This window comes from Podarcis muralis, chromosome 12 (genome assembly GCF_964188315.1).
Source record: "Podarcis muralis chromosome 12, rPodMur119.hap1.1, whole genome shotgun sequence".
In the NCBI taxonomy this organism is placed as follows: Eukaryota; Metazoa; Chordata; class Lepidosauria; order Squamata; family Lacertidae; genus Podarcis; species Podarcis muralis.
In genome coordinates this window covers 31,790,696-31,812,462 of record NC_135666.1, presented here as the reverse complement: position 1 = coordinate 31,812,462, position 21,767 = coordinate 31,790,696, and the positions used below count along the sequence as shown (strand labels likewise).

Here is a 21,767-nt window from a genome sequence, read left to right as displayed (position 1 = left end):
GAGCTCTCACCCCAACACACACACACACTCATTACAATTTTATGTTTCCACCAGGCTTCATGAAACATATTAAAATTGCAAGCAAGAAAAGCGAACAACGCAACAAAACTGCTTCCCAGTTGCTGGAAACAGCAGGAGAGGAGAGTGCTCTGTTGCTTGGGTCCAGCTTGTAAGCTACCCATAGGAGTCTGGTTGGCCACTGTGATGATGCTGGACTAGTTGGGCCATTGGCCTGATCCAGCAGGTTCTCCTTATGTTCTTAAAACCACAGAAACATCACCTGCCACATATGGAGGGTAGGACTATCAATGGCTACTAGTAACTGGCTAGATATTACCTCCAATATGTATCAGCTGCTGGAAGACATGAGTGGGAGAGTAGACTACTGTATGTTCTTCATAGAATCACAGAGTTGGAAGGGACCATCTACTGCATCTCCCTGCAATGCAGGTATAGGCAGCTGTCCTTTATGGGGATCAAACCTGCAACCTTGGCATTATCAGCATCACGCTCTAAACAACGGAGCTATCCAAACTGAGCTCACGTCCTGCTTTCCTTGTGAGCTTCTCATAGGTGTCTGGTTGGCCTCACATAGGAAGAGACAGAATGCTAGACTATAGTTCTGATTCAGCAATCTAAGTCAAGCTCATGATGAATATTTTTTGGGGGGACATGTCATGCTCAGCATCTCCTTTCTGCCCTGTGTAAGATTTGTTATAGTATTGAGAGATTATGAAACTCAAATGTGGGCTCGCTGGAGTCCCATGGGCAAACAAGTGATGGGAATTACCTTGGGTTGCATAGGAGAAGCACCTGTGCCAGGGATTGTGGAAACACAGAATTTCACTTTAAAGCCAGAGAGAAGGATAGATGTAATTTATTTCCAACTCTGGTTTGTTCCATAATATTTGTGATGGCTTTAACATCCAGTGAAATGTTCCTCTCTGATGGGAGCAATGGCAGTTACCTTGAAGAATGCAGTTTGTCTGTTGATGAAATGGTGGGGAAGGACATGACTGATGATGTAAGGACTGTTTGGTATCTTCTTTCTTCAAAAGGGATGCTGCTGCTGCTGCTGCTGCTTTCCCCTGAAGCTTTAAATCAAAGAGCATACCTTCATCATATCCAATTAGCCAGACACTCTGTTCCCTCCCAGCAATTCCCTTAGGCCAATTCCTGGGCAGCTCCTTAACTGAAGCAGTGACTCTAGCCTTCGGGGCATTGAGACTCTCAATTAGAGACTGCAGCCTGAACCTTTCCTCTTGTTCCTGAACTTTGTGCCTGGGATTGACTTTGCAATTTCTGCAGTACTGCCAGAGATTTTATTGACTTTTTTTGTAGCTTTTGTGATTCCAGGCTGGTCCAGCTGGAGATAATGCTGGTCCAACCTTGGCATTTATCTTTTGAAAAGGCTTCTGGAGCTATTTCTAGGACAGAGTGGAGAGAAGGTGTGAAATTGACATTGCAGTGCTGTTGTGCTCTATGTGTCTGCACAGAAGATGGGTCACGTCAAACCTCCAGACTTGACATGATGGGATGTAGCTCAGTGGTGGAACATAAGGTTCTAATATCTCCAGGTATAAATCTGAGACTGTCCTTTCTGAAATCATGGAGAGCCACTGCCAGTCATTGTCATGACAGTACTGAGCTAGGTAGACCAATGGCAGCTTCACAAGTTTCTAATTTGCTATCATGAGGGACGGAGGAGTAAGGGCGCTTTATTCATTACAGAAGCTGAAATTTAACACAGCTTCATAAAGACTCTGCACCCTGGGTTCTCCTTTCCCTGGTGAAGACACCATTCAACCTTTCTTCCAAACAGGAGGAGGCACCATCCTGGAGGAAAAGTCAGTGTGGTGTAGTGGTTAAGAGCGGTAGTCTCGTAATCTGGGGAACCAGGTTCACATCTCCGCTCCTCCACATGCAGCTGCTGGGTGACCTTGGGCCAGTCACACTTCTTTGAAGTCTCTCAGCCCCACTCACCCCGCAGAGTGTTTATTGTGGGGGAGGAAGGGAAAGGAGAATGTTAGCCGCTTTGAGACTCCTTAAAGGGAGTGAAAGGCGGGATATCAAATCCAAACTCTAGACTGACTACTGGTCATCTTAAGAGATTTATTATTATTATTCTAATCATCTTTGTCTTGTGTGCATCTTGAAGGCAGCATTTAGAGTGCACAATAAGACTTTGAGCCAGAAATTAGGCCTAAGCAAGGGTGGCTAGGGAAGCTGTTTTGCCCAAACCAGAACCACCTGACCTACATCTGTCACATGGAATAGGTGAATGTGTGGCTGCAAAGGACTAATTGGGACTGCACTCCTGATTGTTCCAAGGAAAGGCTCAGTTGGTAAGGCTCAAGGATGTGGACAAGGTACTTGGATCGGTCAGGGCTTGCACTCTAGACCCTTGCCCCTCTTGGCTGATAAAAAGCAGCAGGGAGGGAACAGCTGGCTGGACTAGGGAGATGGTCAATGCCTCTTTACGAGAGGGGGTGGTCCCTACCTGTTTGAAGGAGGCAGCCAGAAAGCCACTCCTTAAGAAACCTTCCCTGGATTCGGAAAATCTAACTAACTACTGGCCAGTTGCTAATCTCCCTTTCCTGAGCAAGGTTCTGGAGTGAGTGGTCGCAGACCAGATCCTGGCGCTTTTGGAAGAAACTGCTTTTCTGGATCAATTTCAGTCGGGGTTTAGGCTCAGTTTTGGCACAGAAACTGCTTTGGTCGCCCTGTATGACGACCTCTGCCAAGAGAGAGAGACAAGGGAAACATATCCCTGTTACTTCTTGACCTCTCAGCAGCTTTCAATACCATCAACCATGGTATCCTTCTGGAGCAACTGTCTGAACTAGGGGTGGTGGCACCACTTTGCGGTGGTTCCAGTCCTACTTGGATGGTCATTCCCAGAGGGTGTTGCTTGGGGAGTGCTTCAATGTGGGGTTCTGCAGGGCTCAATCCTATCCCCCACATTGTTTAATATCTACATGAAACCACTGGGTGGGGTTATCTGGAGGTTTGGAGTACGTTGTCAGCAGTATGCTGACGACACTCAGCTCTATTTCTCCTTTACATCTGCAGGTGAGGCAGTGGAAGCGCTGGACCAAGTGTCTTACCTTGGTAATGGACTGGATGAGAGCCAACAAACTGAAACTCAATCCAGATAAGACTGAGGCACTGTTAGTGTGTGGTTCCCTAGACCAGATGGGTGGGAGATTGCCTACTCGATGGGGTTACACTTCCTCTGAAAGAGGTTCATAGCTTGGGCCCAGAGTGCCTTCCATCAGCTTTGGCTGGTGGCTCAGCTATGCCCCTATCTGGACAGGGATAGCCTAAATACTGTTGTCTATGCTCTGGTAACCTCAAGGTTAGATTAATGCAATGCATTATACATAGGGCTGCCTATGAAGATTGTTTGGAAGCTTCAGCTATTGCAGCCTTCAGTGGCCAGGTTGCTCACCGGTTTGAGCATATTACACTGATCCTGGTCCAACTGCACTGGCTACTAATTAGTTTCCAGGCCCAATTCAAAGTGCTGGTTTTAACCTATAAGCCTTAAACTACTCAGGACCGCAATACCCCCAGGACCACCTCTTTCCATATGAACCTACCTGGACCCTGAGATCACCTTCTGAGGCCCTTCTTTGTTTGCCTCCTCCTCGAGAAGTCCAGAGGGTGGCAACATGAGAACGGGCCTTCTCTGCAGTGGCTCCCCGTCTGTGGAATGTTCTCCCCAGGGAGGTTACCTTGTACCTTCATTATATACCTTTAGGCACCTTCATTATACACCTTTTTAACTTGGCCTTTGGTTGATTGATTGACATCCTAGGCCCTTTTAAAATGTCAGGTTTTTTGGAAGGGGTTATTGGGTTGTTGTTTTTATTTTGATTATGTAGCTTGTGGTTTATATTCTGATTTTATTCTGTGAACCTCCAGATATAGGATGGTATAATAATAATAATAATAATAATAATAATAATGGAAAGGGACACTTATATTCAGCACCTTTTAAATTGGGTGGTAACTGCTGGTCTTGCTGGGGTTGACTACCTCTGAGTTGAGTCAGAAGTAACACAAGTGGGATTTGCGGTTGGCACCAATCATCTGCTTCACACTGAGCACAAGATTCTGATGAAGTCAGAGCCTGACCCCATCTTCACTCAGAGGAAGTAATATGCCAGAGGTGAAGACCTCCATCTGACCACCTAAAAGAACAGGGATTTACAGCACATTAAAAAACAACAACCCTTTAATCCATTTACAACATTGTAAACCATGTACATTACAATTTTAAAAGTTTAAGATCAAGGCTGTTTGTTATCTGACATGTTACAATGCTGGAAATGTCCCCCTCCCTTGACAAATGGTTTAAAGCATTACTTCATAAAAATATGTCTGATTTTCCAGACACATTTCTAGACACAATTGGTTTGCATGACTTGCATCTGTAACTTTCTTTTATCATTTCATTGTAGTAACTTGACATAGTCTTCCAACAGAGGTGAATTTAGCCTGGAAATCTCACTACAGCAACTCTGTGAGCGCCACTGCAGAAGGCTGGAGGCTATGTTGCTATCATCAGAATATACAGACATGACAAATGTGCAAGCCTAAGGGATGTCTGAAACAAAAGACATGATTCCAGCCCCACTTCAATTCCAAGTTAAGCTACCAAAGTGTAGAGTAATTTTGAATTTTTCCTCGTCTATTAAAATTGAGTCACATAAGCCTCTGCCTTCAGATTGCAACTCAAAAGGTGTAAGGATTAGGTGCAATGATTCAAAGCACGAGTGCTATACTTGGACCTGGCACCACATTACCTTAGCAGTACTGATCCACACCACTGTACATACGAGCCCTCCCGCGCTGGATCATCACCTTGTTGTGATGAATGGGCTTGCACATTCCTATGACCCTTGTGAGCAAAGTCGTCAGGAATCTCGTACTCCCAGCAGTCACCCAAAGTGGTAAGGTCAAAGGGAAGGAGCTAGACAAAGAATGATCTAAGAAGTCCTCAACGGCAGAACAGGAGGATGATAACAAGCGGTATGTTACAACAGCTGTGAAGGCGGATGAAGGCTGCAACGGATAAGAATCTACTGGTCGTAGTGACTACTCATGCCATCAGAACAGAACCTTACTGTGAAGACTGTGCGTTGGTCAGCGTGCACTGATCTACACACATAAAACAAATTCACGCACAGGCATCTTCCAAAAACCCATCCCAAACCCAAACTCCCAAAGCCCCAAGGCAATCGGCAAATGGTAACGGGGGCAGGATTGTGAAATCTGGAAGCCCCTAGTCATGAACCGGCACATGGACGGTGGATACAGATTCAGTTGTTCTGACTCAAGGAACGAGGCAGTTGAGCAGCTCAGCAGCTGTATCCATGACTGAGCAGCCCTTTTTAGAATCCACTCTGCTCATCCTGAAAAGGGGGAGGGGCTAGAGAAGGTGCCTTAAACATAGTCTGCCTCGCTTTTTCCCTGAACCCCACTGTGGAGGGACGTGTGGATCCAGAATTGGCTCCACAGTCACTTACGAACTCATTGTTAAAACCGTGTTTATGGAAGACAATCTTACTCAGCTACAAATGATCACCAAAGAAGAAGACATATGAGCCCTGCTCAATCAGATCAATGTTCATAATAAGAACATTAGCAGATCTCTCCTAGATCAGGCCATATAGTCTTATCATCCTGTTCTCACAACGGCCAACCAGACAAATGCCTGCTGGTGCACTCTCCACACTTGTGATTCCCACCAACTGGTAGTTAGAGACATACAGACATTTCTTGTTTTGTGTGAGGGCTACGTTCTGGACCCTCATGTGCATCAGTGGAGCACATGTAAGCCCACCCTGCTCCTTTCCATGACTTCTGGGTTCGGTGCTCTATGCACATGCGCAATAACGCACCATTTGGCTGTGCCAGTCGTTACCTGTACTACCAACAGCAGAGGGAGACCATAGTCAACGTGCCTAGTAGCTATGGATAGCTTTCTTCTCCGCTAATTCTTCTGGTCTTCTTTTTAAGCCATTCAAATTGATGGCTCCCGCCACCTCATGCAGGGGCAAATTCTACGATTTAACTATGCATTGTGCGAATTCTTCACTTTCTTTTATGTGTCCTGAAATTTCCAGCACCAATAGTTTCATTGGATGGACTCGCATTCCAGAAGAAACACTTCTTTTTTCCTCTGCATCGTGCAACCATTTCCCCCTGTGCTGCAAAAGGGGTTGATGAGAGATTATTCGGGGGAGGTTGGGCCAGATGCGCTCAGTAGACCCCAAGTTGGTCCTACCCTTAGGCAGAGTGCCTCCGGAAGCTGGAGGACAGAGCAGCAGGTGTATCTACACAGCCCAGCTTGTGCATCCTAATCTAGCCAACTGCCAAGAGGAGGACGCTGTCCTCTTGCCGGTGCTGAAGTAAGAGCCATCTGCCCAGTCTAGTTGGCTTCTTTGTGTGAAATGGGGGAGAGGGCACCTTGTGCTTCACCATTGCCCCTCCCCTCAAATCTGAACAAGAATGCTGTGAGTGACCAGGAGTGACTGGTAGCACTAACATAAAACCTGCAGGCTTCATCATGCTGTTGCTTGCACATTTTCTTTCACTGGGTGCCACTTGGCAAGAGTCTTATCTTTATATTTTTCATACCCTTTACTCTAAACCAGCTCACCAGAGGTTACAGTGCTCATCTGGAGCCATAATCTAAAAGTTGGAAAAGTAAGGATTTTTCTCAAAATAAACTCCTTATATTATGCTTAAATACTGTTTCAACAGCTCAGTAGTGAGCAACGCTAGAGGCCTGTTGTTTGCTAAGAAGAAGCCACTCTCCTTCTAAGATGTCTATATGAGTTTTAGCAGGTGCTCAACAATACTGACACTTGTTGCCACAAGAGATGCTGATTTCAGGTCTTTTGGCCCAGCAGCAATGGTGTAACCCTGTGTCGTTGTTGTTGTTATTATTATTTTACCAACAGCTTTGTAGCTTTTATGGCAAATGAGGCAGAAGAGGCTATCTCTTGTAGCAAGGAGCACAAACAACTATTTGCAGCTAAAGCCAATTCATGTAATTAGGCTTTGTTCTTATCTACCACTTTAAATCAATATAATTATACCTCACTCTACAACACACACAAACACATTTAGACTGCAAACAGCAGTTTCTAGCAGTGAGTCATCTACCCAGACAAAATCTTAAATGCAGCCTAATGAGAGGGGAAAAAATCCACCCCACTGACCATAGTAAAACACACACACACACACACACATATATAGTAAGGGGCTACTACTACTAAATTTAGTTTTGGCACAGACTCTGTCCATTTCAAATGTAAATGCTATGACGTAGGCTCTGTGTTAACACAGCCTTTGTGATTTGATCCTTTAAGACATGGATTCTATGTGCTGCTGTGTCAGACCAGACTTAAGAGAACTGATGCTGAATAGTAAAATTACATTGAAGGCTCAGAGGGGAATGGACAAAGTTGGGCAGGATGAAGAAAAAAACAACCTTAACAGCCAGCAGATGGAGCTGTTTTCAAGCAATTTTTTAAAATCCAAAACTACAGAAATTCACTGACCTTGCAAGAGGCCAACATTTGCCTGCCGTTGGCAAAGCAACCATGCTTTTAATTAAAGAACCATGAAATTAATGTTTGTCTAGCACCGTGGCAACTTCAGAATAAGATTTCTGAATGCATGCACATTCCGATTACTGCCTCAACTTTACAACTAAAAGGGATTGGGGGGAGGAGGGGAGAAATGCTTTCTCTCTTGTGACTGCTAGGTTTTTTAAAAAAATATACAGAGGAAAGCACTAAATAGGAAATATATTTACAGCAGCTACTTTTCCTTGGTGCCCTTGTCCCCAACCCAGCAATAGTCGCATAGAAGAAAACGCTGTGTGTGACTAGCTATGCAGAGAAATAACTGTGTGTGGTTGGCTCCAGACGGAGGGCATCCATGTGTTATTCCTATCTGCACCACAAGCTAATAGAGCAGGTGAATTGACCACACTTTAGTGCCGGGGGCCGCGTAAGTGCCATAGAGTGTGTGCACAGGCTTCCTCAAGAACCACATGCGCAGACTCAACTGCTGGCTATAGGCATCCAAGCCCTGAGTACATGCTTGCAAAATCCACACAGAGAACTCTGCTTCTGCCCAGAGGTTTCTCATGCTGGACCAGGAAGCTATAAATCCAAAGCGCCTGTTATATTCACTGGACTCGTGTGTGTGTGTGTGTGTGTGTGTGTGTGTGTGTGCGCGTGCGTGCACTTTGTGTGCGATTCCCTTAAGATTTTAAAATTTGTACTTCTGCAAACCTTGGAGTCCACCCCCCAAAAACTATTCTGATACATCCCTCTTTTTTCTCATGTGTCCCCACTGAGGCTATCCTGATACTCATTGAGTTCACTATTAGAGGAAAGCAATGTCTATAAAACCGTATGACCCACCAAGATCCACATTTGATGCTTTGCTTCTGCCCAGCGATTTCTCAAGCTAGATCAAAGAGCTTTAAAAAACAAGATTACAGTGGTACCTCGGGTTAAGTACTGAATTCGTTCTGGAGGTCCGTACTTAACCTGAAACTGTTCTTAACCTGAAGCACCACTTTAGCTAATGGGGCCTCCTGCCGCCACCGCACGATTTCTGTTCTCATCCTGAAGCAAAGTTCTTAAGCCGAGGTAATATTTCTAGATTAGCGGAGTCTGTGACCCAAAGCGTATGTAACCTGAAGTGTATGTAACCCGAGGTACCACTGTATATTCATTATATGGGAAAACAAATTCTATTTGTGGAAGTGAATGAAACAGCAAGAGCAGGGGGGGTTTTGGCGGGGGGGGGGGAATGCTTTATTCAGTAAAAAATATTCAATGTTACATGTGCTAAACATGAAACATAAGGTATCCACGTGCTTCCAAATTCTCCCCACTCATATATTTTGATACACATTCAACTGCTTTGATATTGTCATATTTAAAAAAAACAAAAACGCCCTTCAGTATAGGAGAGCTTTCATTTAATATATAATCAAGACTTTAAAATCCTATGTATGGACCGTCTAGCATAATGCAAAATTTCTCCTTTCTCTCAATGTTTATTCATTAAAATAAAAGGAGCTCGTCTTCAGAGTAGGCTGTCTCATTGCTTCATTTTCTTTGTACACTGTATACCAGAGTATGGTGAACGACATCTGCACACATCTGGAGCGATGCATTTGCCTCCATGGTGACATGGCAACCTACACAATGCTGGGGGGGGGGGGTCCAAAACTCATATCAGTCACACAGCACAGATTTCATCTCATTAACCACATTTGATGCATAGTATTTTGTTGAATTATCACAATTATTCCTAAGAAGAAAATATCAGTAAAATACAGCAGAACTACAGTATTCGTGCCTGCCATTTATCCTTATAGTGTTGGAATTTTGTTAAATCTTCTACGTGGAGGAACGATTGTTGTGATTTAAAAATAATTCAAATGGAGAAATGTCTTGTGATTTCAAAACCTACGGCTTGTTTAAATCCCACCCACCCACCCTGCTTGCTTGCCTGCCCGTGAGTTTACAAACTGGTTTGAAAGGGAAACATGGCTTGGCAGGACTATGACAATTCCATGCAAGTACAAAGTTTAGGCCTGAGCAGGGCGATCTGTTGTCAGGGACCGGACAGAGGAGGAATGGTGGAAACCGCCTCCCCAGCCTGAACCTTCCAGAGAAGAGGAAGACAGTTTAGATTTACAACAGGGGCTTGAGGGAGGTTACAGCTCAGAGGCAGATGAGGGGCAAAGTTGGTAAATAATGGGAGAAGAGGAGGGGGAGGCAGAGCCAGAGCAGCTGGCTAACACGTATCGCTAGAAATCATTCCAGACCCCCCTTCTCCCAGAACCCAGCGAGCAGTGAAAGTAGGAGAGCAAAGGCTCAGAGACAAATGGCCCTAAGCAGCCACTGTAAACTGGGTGGTGCTATTGATTATTGAGGAGAGAAGGGGGGTGAAGATTACTCGCAGCAACGCCATTACTCCAAGAGGCTGCATTTCTAAGCCTCTCTCTGTGAATATTGAATATAAGACATTGGTAAGAGCCTTCCTTGTCTATCTATTCCTGGCATGGGGGGTCAGATTCCCTGACGCCTGACATCTGTTGTGCTAACTGATGGATGCTCAAGCGTCTTTCCCTTCCAGGAGGACACTGTGAGTAATTGGCACCTTGGCAATAAAAAGAGGGCTTTTTCAGTGGTGACGACTTATCTTTTGAACAAACTCCCTAGACAGGTCTGTAAATCTAAACATTATCATCATTTACACACTGTGTCGACTTTTTTCTTTTTACCAAAGCTAAATTATTTTCTGCCTTCTATTGGATCTGCATTTTTATTGACTGCTCCCTTATTAATTTTCACTTCTGCCTGTTGTTTACATTACTGTTGATTATGGTTTTATCACTCATTATTGTTTCAAACTTTTTCAATATTGCAAGATGCTTTGGAGACAACTTGTTAAGAAGTGACTCATAAAACGAATAGAAAAATAAATAACCCTCATGGGTGTTCTCAAACGTTAAAGCAGTTTCCAGGTCTGCACCGTTGCAGGTGAGAGAAGCAAATTACAAGTTATTTAGCCAGTGATGGTGATTTGTGTGGGTTCCTAATAAAAGCAACCAGAATAGAATGCTCCTTTGCAGAGCCATTCTAGCAGTACCTACTGTTTTGCATGTTTCTGTGCTGTTCTATATTTCTATACCTGTTACTTCAACATACTGCTATTGCAATGATTATTCATTTCAAGAGGATTAACCCATAAGATTAATCCAGAGACTCAAAAGGGAAGTAGCTAATCACTACTTCACAGGGACCTCAGTTCAAGGGCCATCTCTCGAAAGCAGCCCTCCCCCATCTTAGAAGCAAGAAAAGAAAGAAGTTGCCACTGGTGGTTCTGAAAGCGTGCATGGTCATGCAAGTACTGAAAGAGAATGATGCCCTAACGGAACTTAATGGTGTATTTGAGAATTAGAGGTACAGTAAACACAAGAATTTTATGGTCCTCACAGTCACTCCTATATAGTTAGTCTCAGTCATTTGTTGTAAGAGTAGCTGTCACGTTAGTCTCAAGGAAAGACAGATGGCAGCACAATTCAATTCAGCTGACTTTCTGCCTAAAGAAAGGTCCTGCCTGGAAGCTTCTGTACCCAATCCATCCAACATTGCCTTAATTCAGAATGCACTACTAGATTGCAGCCACTGACCCAGACAAATGCAGCTCCCGGCACAGACATACTTGACAGTCACTTATATCCTTTAGCTGAAGGATCCCAGAAGCTGCTTTTAAGATACTCTCTTATCCACTTGCGTTGCTTCAAGCTTGGCACTCGCTACTCAGTTTAGTGACCCGCCCACTTGACATCTATCATTGCCTTAAGGGCTTTGACCCACCATTTGCAAACCACTGCATTAAGAGGATTGCATGCTTTCCACTTCAAGCCTGCAGCAACTATGGACAGACTATTTTTGTCTGCCTTTAGGGAAGAGGAAGACTCTTTCCCTTCTTTTTAAAGCCCTGCTGAACTGAAAAAAGAAATCCTAGAGGTTGCTGTACTGTGAAACTCATTTCTGGAGCATCAGTATTGTCTATTTTATCCTAACTTTCACCAATATCAGCATCTGAGTGGTAACGGCTATTTACCCAATGAAGTTTGAAGTTAGATTAGATTGCAGGTTTCATATAGAACAAACCACATTAGATGAAGCACAAAATTTATTATTATTATTATTATTATTATTATTATTATTATTATTATTTGCTACTACTACTACAATGATCATCATCATCATTCCTACTACTGTTCACTTTCCATAAATTTCAGTAGGACTTGCCTAACAATGCAAACCAGCAATCTATCTTTACGTTGCTGCTGTCTCATTCTTTTCAGTCAATCTTGCATGGGGCAGCTATGAAAGAGCCACTGACCGAAGGCAGGTACAGTTAATGAACTGCCAACTACACGCCAGCAACTGTTCAGGTCAGCTATATCCCAGTACAAAATTAACAACTCATGCAATATTTCCTATCTGCATCAATCTGTTCATATTTAGATGAGGGGATAGTACATGCATGAGATAGGAGAGGAGGGTGGGAAGCTGGGTGCAGTTCATATGCCTCTGCAAAGACCTTGTAGCTCTTGCGGGTGTCACAATGATCTTGTCAGCTTTTAGGCGTTTCATTCAAGAGGCTCGAAAGCTCCTCTAAAAGATATGTAACTCACCTAAATGACAGGCGCCACCAACCCAGCCAGTTGCACAGCTGCAGATTCCAGGAGCGACGCAAGTTGCTCCATTCCGACATCCCTGAGGACAAACCGCTGCAACGAAAGAACAATAAAGCAAAGTCATCTATCTCGGTCTCTCAATATTATACTGTAGAGCTGGGGAGGCAGGGGGTGGGGACACCTATGGTCCTCCAGATGTTGCTGGAGTCTATCAGCCCCAGCCAACATGGCCAGTGGTCAGGGATGATGGGAACTGTAGTCCACCAACATCTGAAGGGGTGATGATGAGATCTCCCCATCCCCACTGTAGAGCATTAGAGAATGTTTAAAGCAGGGATCTTACAGATGTTGCCAAACTACAACTCTCATCACCCGTGGCCATTCACCATGCTGGGTGAGGCTGATGGGAGTTGTAGTTCTGCAACATTCAGAAGCCCATAGGTTAGGCATCCCTGGTTTAAGGGGGGGGGGGGATATTTCCTCCCTCAGACCAGAACAAAACAGTGGCATCATTAAAAGTGACCACATTCTACCTTTGCATGAAACTGACAGATTGAGAGCAGTGGCTTTAGCTGTCATTCTCAGAAACGGTTACCTCTTGAACAGAGGGTAAACTGTGTTAGCTCTGACAGTGATTTTTGGGGGAGAAAGAGTAGGAGGAACCCCTCCGTGCAGAATCATATAAGGCGATTTGCCCCTGTAACACACTGGATATATTTTAATGAACTGCATCCAAGCACCAGTTGAGATCTTCTCTCCTCTCCTCTGCCAGGAGTTAGATAACTTGCATACCGTAGTGGGAAAAGTTCAGCTTGGAACAGGAGACCCGAATTCAGATCCCCATTCAGCCATAAAAGTTACTGAGCAACCCTGAACAAATCTCTCTCCCTCTCTCTCGGCCTAATCTAGTTATACCGATTGTTTCAACAATAAAATGGGGAAAACTCCAAGTTGAAAGAAGAGTGGGACTGAAACACAATAACTAACGAAGTGAAGATTTTTTACCTTCTTGGCATCTTGATCCTGTCCAGCCTGAAGCACAAAGACACTTGACCAGCCCGTTGACCGAGATGCACTCGCCACCGTTTTGACAACCTCCCTCGCAGCTTACTGGAAGGAAACAGCACAGTCACAAAGCAAGCCAAGAACAGCATTATAGCAAGGGTGTTTTGTTGCATAAACGTTGCCTCTTCCAAGCAACAATTCTAGAATGGAGTTGAGGCATATAGGTGGAAATTTCATGCTCATTTGTTTACGATAACGTTATACCTGCTTATTGTTATTTATGGAAAACGTTGCTGTCCTGACTTTCTGCCTCAAAATGAACCACTCAAAGCGACTGCACGACAGATCCAGAAATGCAAATAGTAATCAAATATTAATCTCAATATATAAGAGTTCCAGACACATTATATCATGTCTGTATTGCAGTCCTGACCAACCTAGTACCCTCGAAAAGCTTTGGACTACAAGTGCAATGGTTTTAGACTATTCCCCCACTCTTTGCTACAATTTGAAAACTGTCCAAATTCAACTTACCTTTATGGCAGTATCGTCCTCCATAGCCAGGCTGACACCTGCATTTTCCAGGCCTGAGGCATTTCCCGCCATTTTTGCATTTCGGATAACAAGTTGCTATGAACCAAAAGAAAGGGACAAAGAAAGTTAGATGAGACATTTCTGGGCTTCGGGGTTGGGAACAGTCTACTCAAAAGCACCCTACTCCTTAAAGGAGCCTACCAGTTACCGTATTTTTTGCTCTATAAGACTCACTTTTTCCCTCCTAAAACCTAAGGGGAAATGTGTGTGCGTCTTATGGAGCGAATGCAGGCTGCACAGCAATCCCAGAAGCCAGAACAGGAAAAGGGATCGCTGCTTTCGCTGCACAGTGATCCCTCTTGTTGTTCTGGCTTCTGAGATTCAGAATATTTTTTTTCTTGTTTTCCTCCTCCAAAAACTAGGTGCGTCTTATGGTCTGGTGCGTCTTATAGAGCAAAAAATACGGTAATTCATACATTTGCCTGGGCCCAGTAGACCGGGCAGCAATCCATATGATTGCATGCTGTACATTCAGTAATGGTAAATATAATCTACTAATTTGGTTTGTGAAATGGCTATAATGAAGACTGAACTTTCTTATCATGTTAAATACTGTTTGCTACCCAGTGATAGGAGCAAAGCTTGTCATCCGATAATAACCACCACAACTGATTATATTAATTAGCTCTCAAATGCTATATGAAAAGAACTGGTGACAGGATGACCCTGAACCAAATCCAATCTCCAAAGCAAAGGGTCATGCTATTCTTCAATAACTATTCTTCAATAGATTAGCTATTCCTCAATAGCTAAACCAGAGGCAAAAGAGAAGAGCTACAGTAATGGGAAATGCTTTGCTTTTCAACTCTGATTAAGAGCTAATCCAGATGAACATTGGTGCAAATGTAACAGTACAACATGGCTACAGAAATAATATAAATGAATCATTCCTATCTCACTGGTCAAAGGATGATGGGACAGGTTTAACTCTTGAAGTCCCTTTGAAGTTAGTGCTGGGTGTACTGGTAGATATGACAGAAGCGAGCGCTCAGTCTGCATAAAGTTAACTCCCCCGCTCCCTTTATTCTTGAACACTTGATTGATTCTCCCTGAATCAGCGAGTTTATCATTTCGGTAACACTAATAATTTGATCATCTATTTTCTGGCATGCTTCTTTCTGAGTAGTGCCCATTTTGCTTAATGAATGGCTTCTTATTTAAGATGTAAAGGTACGTTTCAAAAAGCAAATTTCATTCATTCATTCATTGTTACCCCTTGCACTGATCTGGGCAATACGCAATTAACAAGTCTATCTAAAAGGAACTACAGTCATACCTTGGATCTCAAACAACTTGCAAGTCGAACGTTTTGGGTTCCAAACCCAAATTGTTCCTGTTTGCAAACTTTCTTTGGAACCCGAATGTCCATCGCGACTTCTGTGGCTTCTGATTGGCTGCAGGAGCTTCAACTTCCAAGGTACGACTGTAGTTGGTTCTAAAGCTTTATTGATGCTAGTAATCCATTGGGAATATCATGGGTCCTTAGACTGCCTGGTTATTCAGGACAGTTCTGGGAGCAGCTGTGAACCCACATCTAACTTCATCTTGAGCTCTTAAGTTTTTGATTTATGGTTGGAAGCCATGTGGAACTGCACAACACAACTGCAAATCTTTCTACAGTTAAAACTGATTATGTCCTCAAACAACCATTTTTCTCATCACCGCACCCCACCCCTTTCACCAGCCTTTCCCAGTGATTAATCAGCTTCTTCACGAATAGTTTTCCTACAGCAAACAGCATTTTCTTAAGCTTTCATCCATGCTAAATATGGGCTTAAAATGAAAACCTGCTGAGGAGACAGTATTCCTTGTGGATTCTAGGGGAATTCTTTGTGGCAGCTACAAGATGTGCCTGCACGATGGACAAATAAATAACTGGGAAATTGCACATTTTGGCATACGGCTGCTTCGATGATTTTGTGCAAACAAATTATCTGACAAGTTTAGCTAGTTCTTGGCTAATAAATCATTCATGAGCCAATCCCGATTTCGATGTATTTGCTATCTGCAAACAATTTTCAATAGAACATTTTCAGGTTTTCCTCTGGACTTGCATTATGGATTAAATTGAGATTCAGGTGATCACCAGGAATTTACCGGCAGCAGTCTATAATGTGTGATGACGGTTCTGGTCTCTGAACGCACAAATTAAATGTTGGAAATGGCAATTTTTTAAAATAATAAAAAGATGTGCACTTTAACAAAAAAATAATGAATGGCAAACATTAACAGCTTATCACAAGAAGAAACACTTCTCAAAAAAGTACGTGAGCAAAAATTATTTAAATCATTGTTCATGAATGAAGAAGAGCAGAAAAAAATATTTCAGCGCATTGCAATAAGTATTGCCCATAAGTAATCCAATGCTACCATTCTTTTTTCTCCATTTGGTAGTGTTTTCAAAACTATTATTAAATCCTTGAAATATTTTTAAAAGGTCACAGTAAGCATTTATTAGTATTTTAAAACTTGTTGAAATGTTCAACAAAATACTGCAGTCCCTCAAGGACTGCCTCTCCCCATATGAACTGACCTGGCCCCTGTGATCATCATCTGAGGCCACTCTTTGTGTACCTCCTCCATGAAGGTGGCTCCGGAGGGTGGCAACATGAGAAGGGGCCTTTTCTGCAGTGGCTCCCCACTTGTGGAATGCTCTCCCCAGGGAGCCTCTCCTAGCACCATTGTTACAAATCTTCAGGCACCAGACAAAAACATTCTTCTCCCAGGCCTTGTGCTAATTATACAGTTTATGGCCTTTTAAATGTATTATTAGTTATTAAATGCATGTACATATTAGGCATACACACACACACACACACACACACACACACACATATTCATTATGTATTTTTTCCTATTTTTTATTTTCTGTTTTTTATATTGTGATTTTACATTGTGAACCACACTGAGATCCATGGATATAGGGTGGTGGTAGTAGCTCTGTAACCTGGGTTTTAAAGTAAAAGTTGGGCTTTCTTTTTTTAAAAGCAAGATTTGTTTGCATACTTGGAGGGGTTTTGTTTCTTCCCATCTTCAGGGACCCACCCATTTTAATACCCAGAGTAGCTACATGCTAACTATTCACTTTACTAATAGAGAGTGATGTGCATTTGATTCTCCAAAGAACTATTCCTAATTCAATTATGCAAATAAAAGATTCTTCATATTCGACCCCCTCTTGTGATAATCCTTATAAGTAGCTTTCCACCCCAGACATAACTATACCTGATTAATTGGTATAATCTCCTTTCATTATACTGGCTGTATCAATAAAGGTGTCTACTTTTATACATTTTCCCAAGACTGTATTCTGGCAGGCATATTATAGTTAAAGCCACTGGCAGCATAAGCCACTGGTGTTGTTTTCTGTCAGTTGTTGATGGCTGATTTTATGATGCCATTCTTCCAGATGTTTCATTTAAGTATTAGGATTGCTTGAACCTTGTTGTGATTTATAATTTTAAGTTGAAATTTAATTCATAATCAAATTGAATTTCATTGAGTTTGAGTTAAATCATAAAAGATGGAGTGTAAATGTCAAAACAAATTAACAAACAAGCATTGCCCTTAGGCTATGTTTGGCAAAATATTAAAATGGCCTCCACAGATTGTTGAGTTTTGAGGGACAGACTGGGCCTATTCATAGGGTTGCCATATGTCCTGGATTTCCCGGACATATCAGGGACACTGGAGTCAGCAGCAGTGATTGGGTGAAAATCGGTAAAAAATGTCAGGGGAAATCTGGATGTATAACAGCCCATGTCGGCAGTGCCGTTTTTCATTAAAAAATGGTATTTTTTTGCTCAACAGATTTTCTGTATGGATTTTCACTGTTTAAAATATGGCAACCCTACCCTTCATCTCCTTTGCAACCCTTCATCTTCTTTGCTTCTAGCCTTGAGGCTTAGAGCACCATGTCCTCACCATCTTCCAGCTATTACTCAACTTACCTATATCTCAGACTGAATCCTGAGGTCTTGAAGGTTTTTGGTGAGGAAGCCTAAAGCAGGAGGGAATCACCACAGTACAGCCAGAGCACACAAATATGCCATCATAAACCACCCTGAGAACTTTTGTTACTGGGCAGCCCATAAAAGTAAATAAAATGAATTAATAAAATGTTAATTCAATTTTTAAAAACATTTTGCTACATTAGAAATAAGGACTTAGTGCAGGGGTGGGGAACCTCAGGCCTGGGTCCTCTAGGTCTCTCTACTGGCCCTCAAAGCTCTCTCTGGGGCACACCGTCCTTGAGTGCTTTTGCCTGGCTGGAATTCATCCTTCCTTGAACGATGGCAATGCCTCTTGCCTGCCAGAACGAAGATGGAGAGAGATGTAACAGGTGTCTGTAGAAACATCTGAATTTGTACAGCTAGAACGCAACCTACAGTACGAAGATAAGAGCAGAGCTTTCCGAACTTTTCAAGTTGGTGACACACTTTTTGGAAGTGCATCATTTTGCGACACAGTAATTCAGTTTTGCATCACTTCATGACACAGTAATTAAGTTTTACTAGCAAACCAGAGGTTAAACTAACCCTTTTCAGCCCCAGGAGGAGCCTGGGGAGCGTATGTGTGACACACCTACACACTGCAGCCGACACACTAACGTGTCACGGCACACAGTTTGGAAAGCTCTGGGTAAGAGTCATATTCACTTTTGCACCAGGCTCCACTCACCACTGATAGGTGGCTCCTGGATGTTTGTCCACAAAGTTTGTCAAAGTTTCTCCATTCACAATCCATGCAATATTCCCTAGATGCCCCAGCACTTGTCAATTGTCCCCATTCCTTTGCACTCATTGGTCAGAACACCAGAAGGCAGGAACAACTTTGGTGCGCAGGGATCAACTGGAGAGCATACTGTCGCTGAGTTCTTCCTTGTTTCTCTAAAAGTTTCTATAAGGGCTAGAGACCTGCAGTGGTACCTCAGGTTACATACGCTTCAGGTTACATACGCTTCAGGTTACAGACTCAGCTAACCCAGAAATAGTACCTCGGGTTAAGAACTTTGCTTCAGGATGAGAACAGAAATCGTGCTCTGGCGGTGCGGCAGCAGTGGGAGGCCCCATTAGCTAAAGTGGTGCTTCAGGTTAAGAACAGTTTCAGGTTACGTACGGACCTCCGGAACGAATTAAGTACTTAAACAAGAAAATCTGAATATTTAGGAAAGGACTACAGAAAGTCCCTGGTGTGCTCCACCCCCATATCTCCCCCCACCCCTATTCTTTGGGATCTGGGACTTTCAGCAGGTCAAAAACAGTACACAAAGTAGGGTCAGCATTTCTTCTTCTTTTTTAGATTCCCTGCTCAAACATTTTCCCTGGTGCTGGAAAAAGGGTGACTTGCAAGCGGAACAGCCAAGCACATTATTCCCACCAGATGAATACTTGGGTTACATCTTCCTCCACAGTCACAAAAGGATTCCTGTAAATAACTTCAGTATAAGAATTGAGGCGGGGCTTGTCAGCCAAGCAAGATCTTGCTTTCAGTAAGAAGAATCTCTTGCTGAAGCCAAAATGCTCTTTGTTCTCATGACTGCAATCCCACAGACACTTTCTTGGGAACAAGCGGCACCAATGAAATCAATGCTGACAAACTCCAGGCCGTCAACTTTCACAGCAGACACAAAACATGAGCTTTGTGGCAGGAATCTTTAGGAGATTAACAGAAGTGTAGTGCTCAATCCTACTCATGTTTACTCAAAATAAGGTCCCGTTGTGCCCAACGATGCTTTACTCCTGGGTTTAGGATTGCAGCCTTACTGTAGTGTTAGCTTTCCTGGACTTGACTTCTTGACTTGACAGCCAGAAATCGACGGGGCTTCCAAGTAAACGATAGGATCGGGCAGCAAACCTTCGATCCTGAATGTGCACTAACCCCTTTCCTGCGTATTTATAATCTGGAATACCCAACACCCATGCATTTCTCCCAGGTAAACGTGCATGCAGAGGACTGCAGTTTGACTTCAAAGTAAAACTCCCAAAACTAATTCCAAGAAAACAAAGGGACCGTAAAGAAGATTGCCACCTCGCCCCAGAGGGCTCTCTGATCTGCCTCCACCCAGAGGGTCGCTCCTCCATCCCTTCGGATGGGCAGCCCCCGAAGGAAGGCTGGTGCAGAGAGGCAGGAGAGATTAGCTGCAAACCTGCACCAGAGTGACGAGGGTTACATTTATTACTGGCACTTTCCCAGCAAGATCCCAGGTTGGCTTACAGCAATTTAAAATTTAGCACGTGGTTGGGTCCTGAAAACATACATCTCAGGTCCAGCAATGACCTACACCTTGCACGGGAAGGGGGCTTCCCTCCCCACACTTGTTATGGCCACCACCCGCTCTTCTACCGGTTCTACCCACCATACTGGCAGCGCTCGCCCTCGTAGCCCCTGGAGCAGAAGCAGGTGCCGTTCCGGATGCACAGGCCCCCGTGCTGGCAAGGCGGGGCGGCGCACACGGCGCGCGGGTCGAAGACGAAGGGCACGGCGACGCCGCGAGACACCTTGGACGGCTGCGCCAGCGCCAACGGCGGCGCCCCCGCGCAGGCCACCAAGAGCAGCCACAGCGCCGCCGCCTGAGGGATTCCCGCCACGCGCCACCCCATCGCTCGGCCTGGCGCGGCGACCCAGCGGCGCTCTCTGGTCCCGGCTGCGCTCGCCTTGTGCGCGCTGCCGCTCTCTCCTCCTCTTCTGCTTTCCCCCCTTTCTCTCCCTCCTTCCCCTTCCCCGCCTTCTGTTCCCGGACCCTCTCTAGTTTCACTCGCTTCTCTTTTTCACTTTAATATATATATATATATTCCTTACACGACGTATTTCCTCGGGTGACTGGAGCCACTGAAAGGCTCTGTCTTATACACGCGAGTTTATGTTCCGAAGCAAAATCCAAGCGTTTGTCCAATGCAAGAGTTGTTGTTGTTGTTGTTGTTGTTGTTGTTGTTGTTGTTGTTGTTGTTGTTATTTTCTATACCTTCCTTCATCCGAGAATCACAGGGCGGTTTACAATGGAAACAAAGCATAACAACAAACAGAAACAAATAGAAACAATAAACCCCCAGTTTTAAAGGCTAAAAATTGTTTAATTAATTATTAAGGGGGAAAGGCCTGGGGCAGAGGCAAATTTAAAGTACAGTGGTGCCTCAGGTTACATACGCTTCAGGTTACATACGCTTCAGGTTACAGTCTTCTAACCCAGAAATATTACCTCGGGTTAAGAACTTTGCTTCAGGATGAGAACAGAAATCGGGCGGCGGCGGCAGGAGGCCCCATTAGCTAAAGTGGTGCTTCAGGTTAAGAACAGTTTCAGGTTAAGAACGGACCTCCGGAACGAATTAAGTACTTAACCCGAGGTACCACTATATCAGTTAAGCTTGTGCTTCCAGTGCCAGATTTCCGTATAAGCTAAACAAGCTATAGCTTAGGGCCCCACTCTCTTGGGGGCCCCCCAAAAAATTAAAGGAAAAAAACCTGGATGTACATTTCCAAAATATAAGATTAAAAAAACAAATAAAATAAAACCTACATACAGCAACAGTGTTTCATGTTGTGTTGGCTCCTATGATGTACATATTTTGTTATGTGCAAATGGCTTTAGATACCTAATAGGTCCATAAATTACCGTACAGCATATATTCAGCACAAAAAACAGCGACAATTTGTTGTTGACAGAGGACAGCTGGACATATAAAGGGCCCCATTACCTTCAGTAGTGCTTAGGGCCTCATCAAACCTAAATCCGCCCTGCACTGGGCACCAAGCTGACAGGGGGGTGGGCACCACAGGGCATTGCAGTTATTTTTAATTTCATTTCTATACTGATTAGTATTTTAAATAAAAATACAGTGGTACCTTGGGTTAAGAACTTAATTTGTTCCAGAGGTCCGTTCTTAACCTGAAACTGTTCTTCACCTGA

General features: G+C 43.8%; 1 protein-coding gene across 2 annotated transcripts; it reads right to left on the bottom strand.

The window, feature by feature from the left end:
* Window positions 1-886: 886 nt before the first annotated feature.
* LOC114607912 (uncharacterized) lies at window positions 887-20,742 on the bottom strand. Of its 2 annotated transcripts, none has more exons than XM_028751616.2 (5): window positions 20,220-20,742; window positions 13,802-13,897; window positions 13,268-13,372; window positions 12,260-12,355; window positions 887-1,094 (listed from the first exon to the last, which is right to left on the bottom strand). In XM_028751616.2, the coding sequence occupies exons 1-5, from the start codon at window positions 20,461-20,463 to the stop codon at window positions 964-966; spliced, it is 672 nt and encodes a 223-aa protein (XP_028607449.2). In that variant the 5' UTR covers window positions 20,464-20,742; the 3' UTR covers window positions 887-963. The 2 variants fall into 2 exon arrangements, with proteins under 2 accessions (XP_028607449.2, XP_028607450.2); XM_028751617.2 differs by lacking the exon at window positions 887-1,094 and adding an exon at window positions 8,834-9,248 and having other exon boundaries at window positions 20,220-20,730.
* Window positions 20,743-21,767: the final 1,025 nt, after the last annotated feature.

What these genes read in the sequence shown, in the direction of transcription:
- LOC114607912 (XM_028751616.2), bottom strand. Translation starts at nt 20,463, where the DNA reads ATGGGGTGGCGCGTGGCGGGAATCCCTCAGGCGGCGGCGCTGTGGCTG. An exon ending in GGGCGAGCGCTGCCAGTATG is followed by an intron (nt 13,898 to 20,219) that starts GTGGGTAGAACC and finishes TTTGGTTCATAG; the next exon opens with CAACTTGTTATCCGAAATGC. An exon ending in AGGATCAAGATGCCAAGAAG is followed by an intron (nt 12,356 to 13,267) that starts GTAAAAAATCTT and finishes CTTTCGTTGCAG; the next exon opens with CGGTTTGTCCTCAGGGATGT.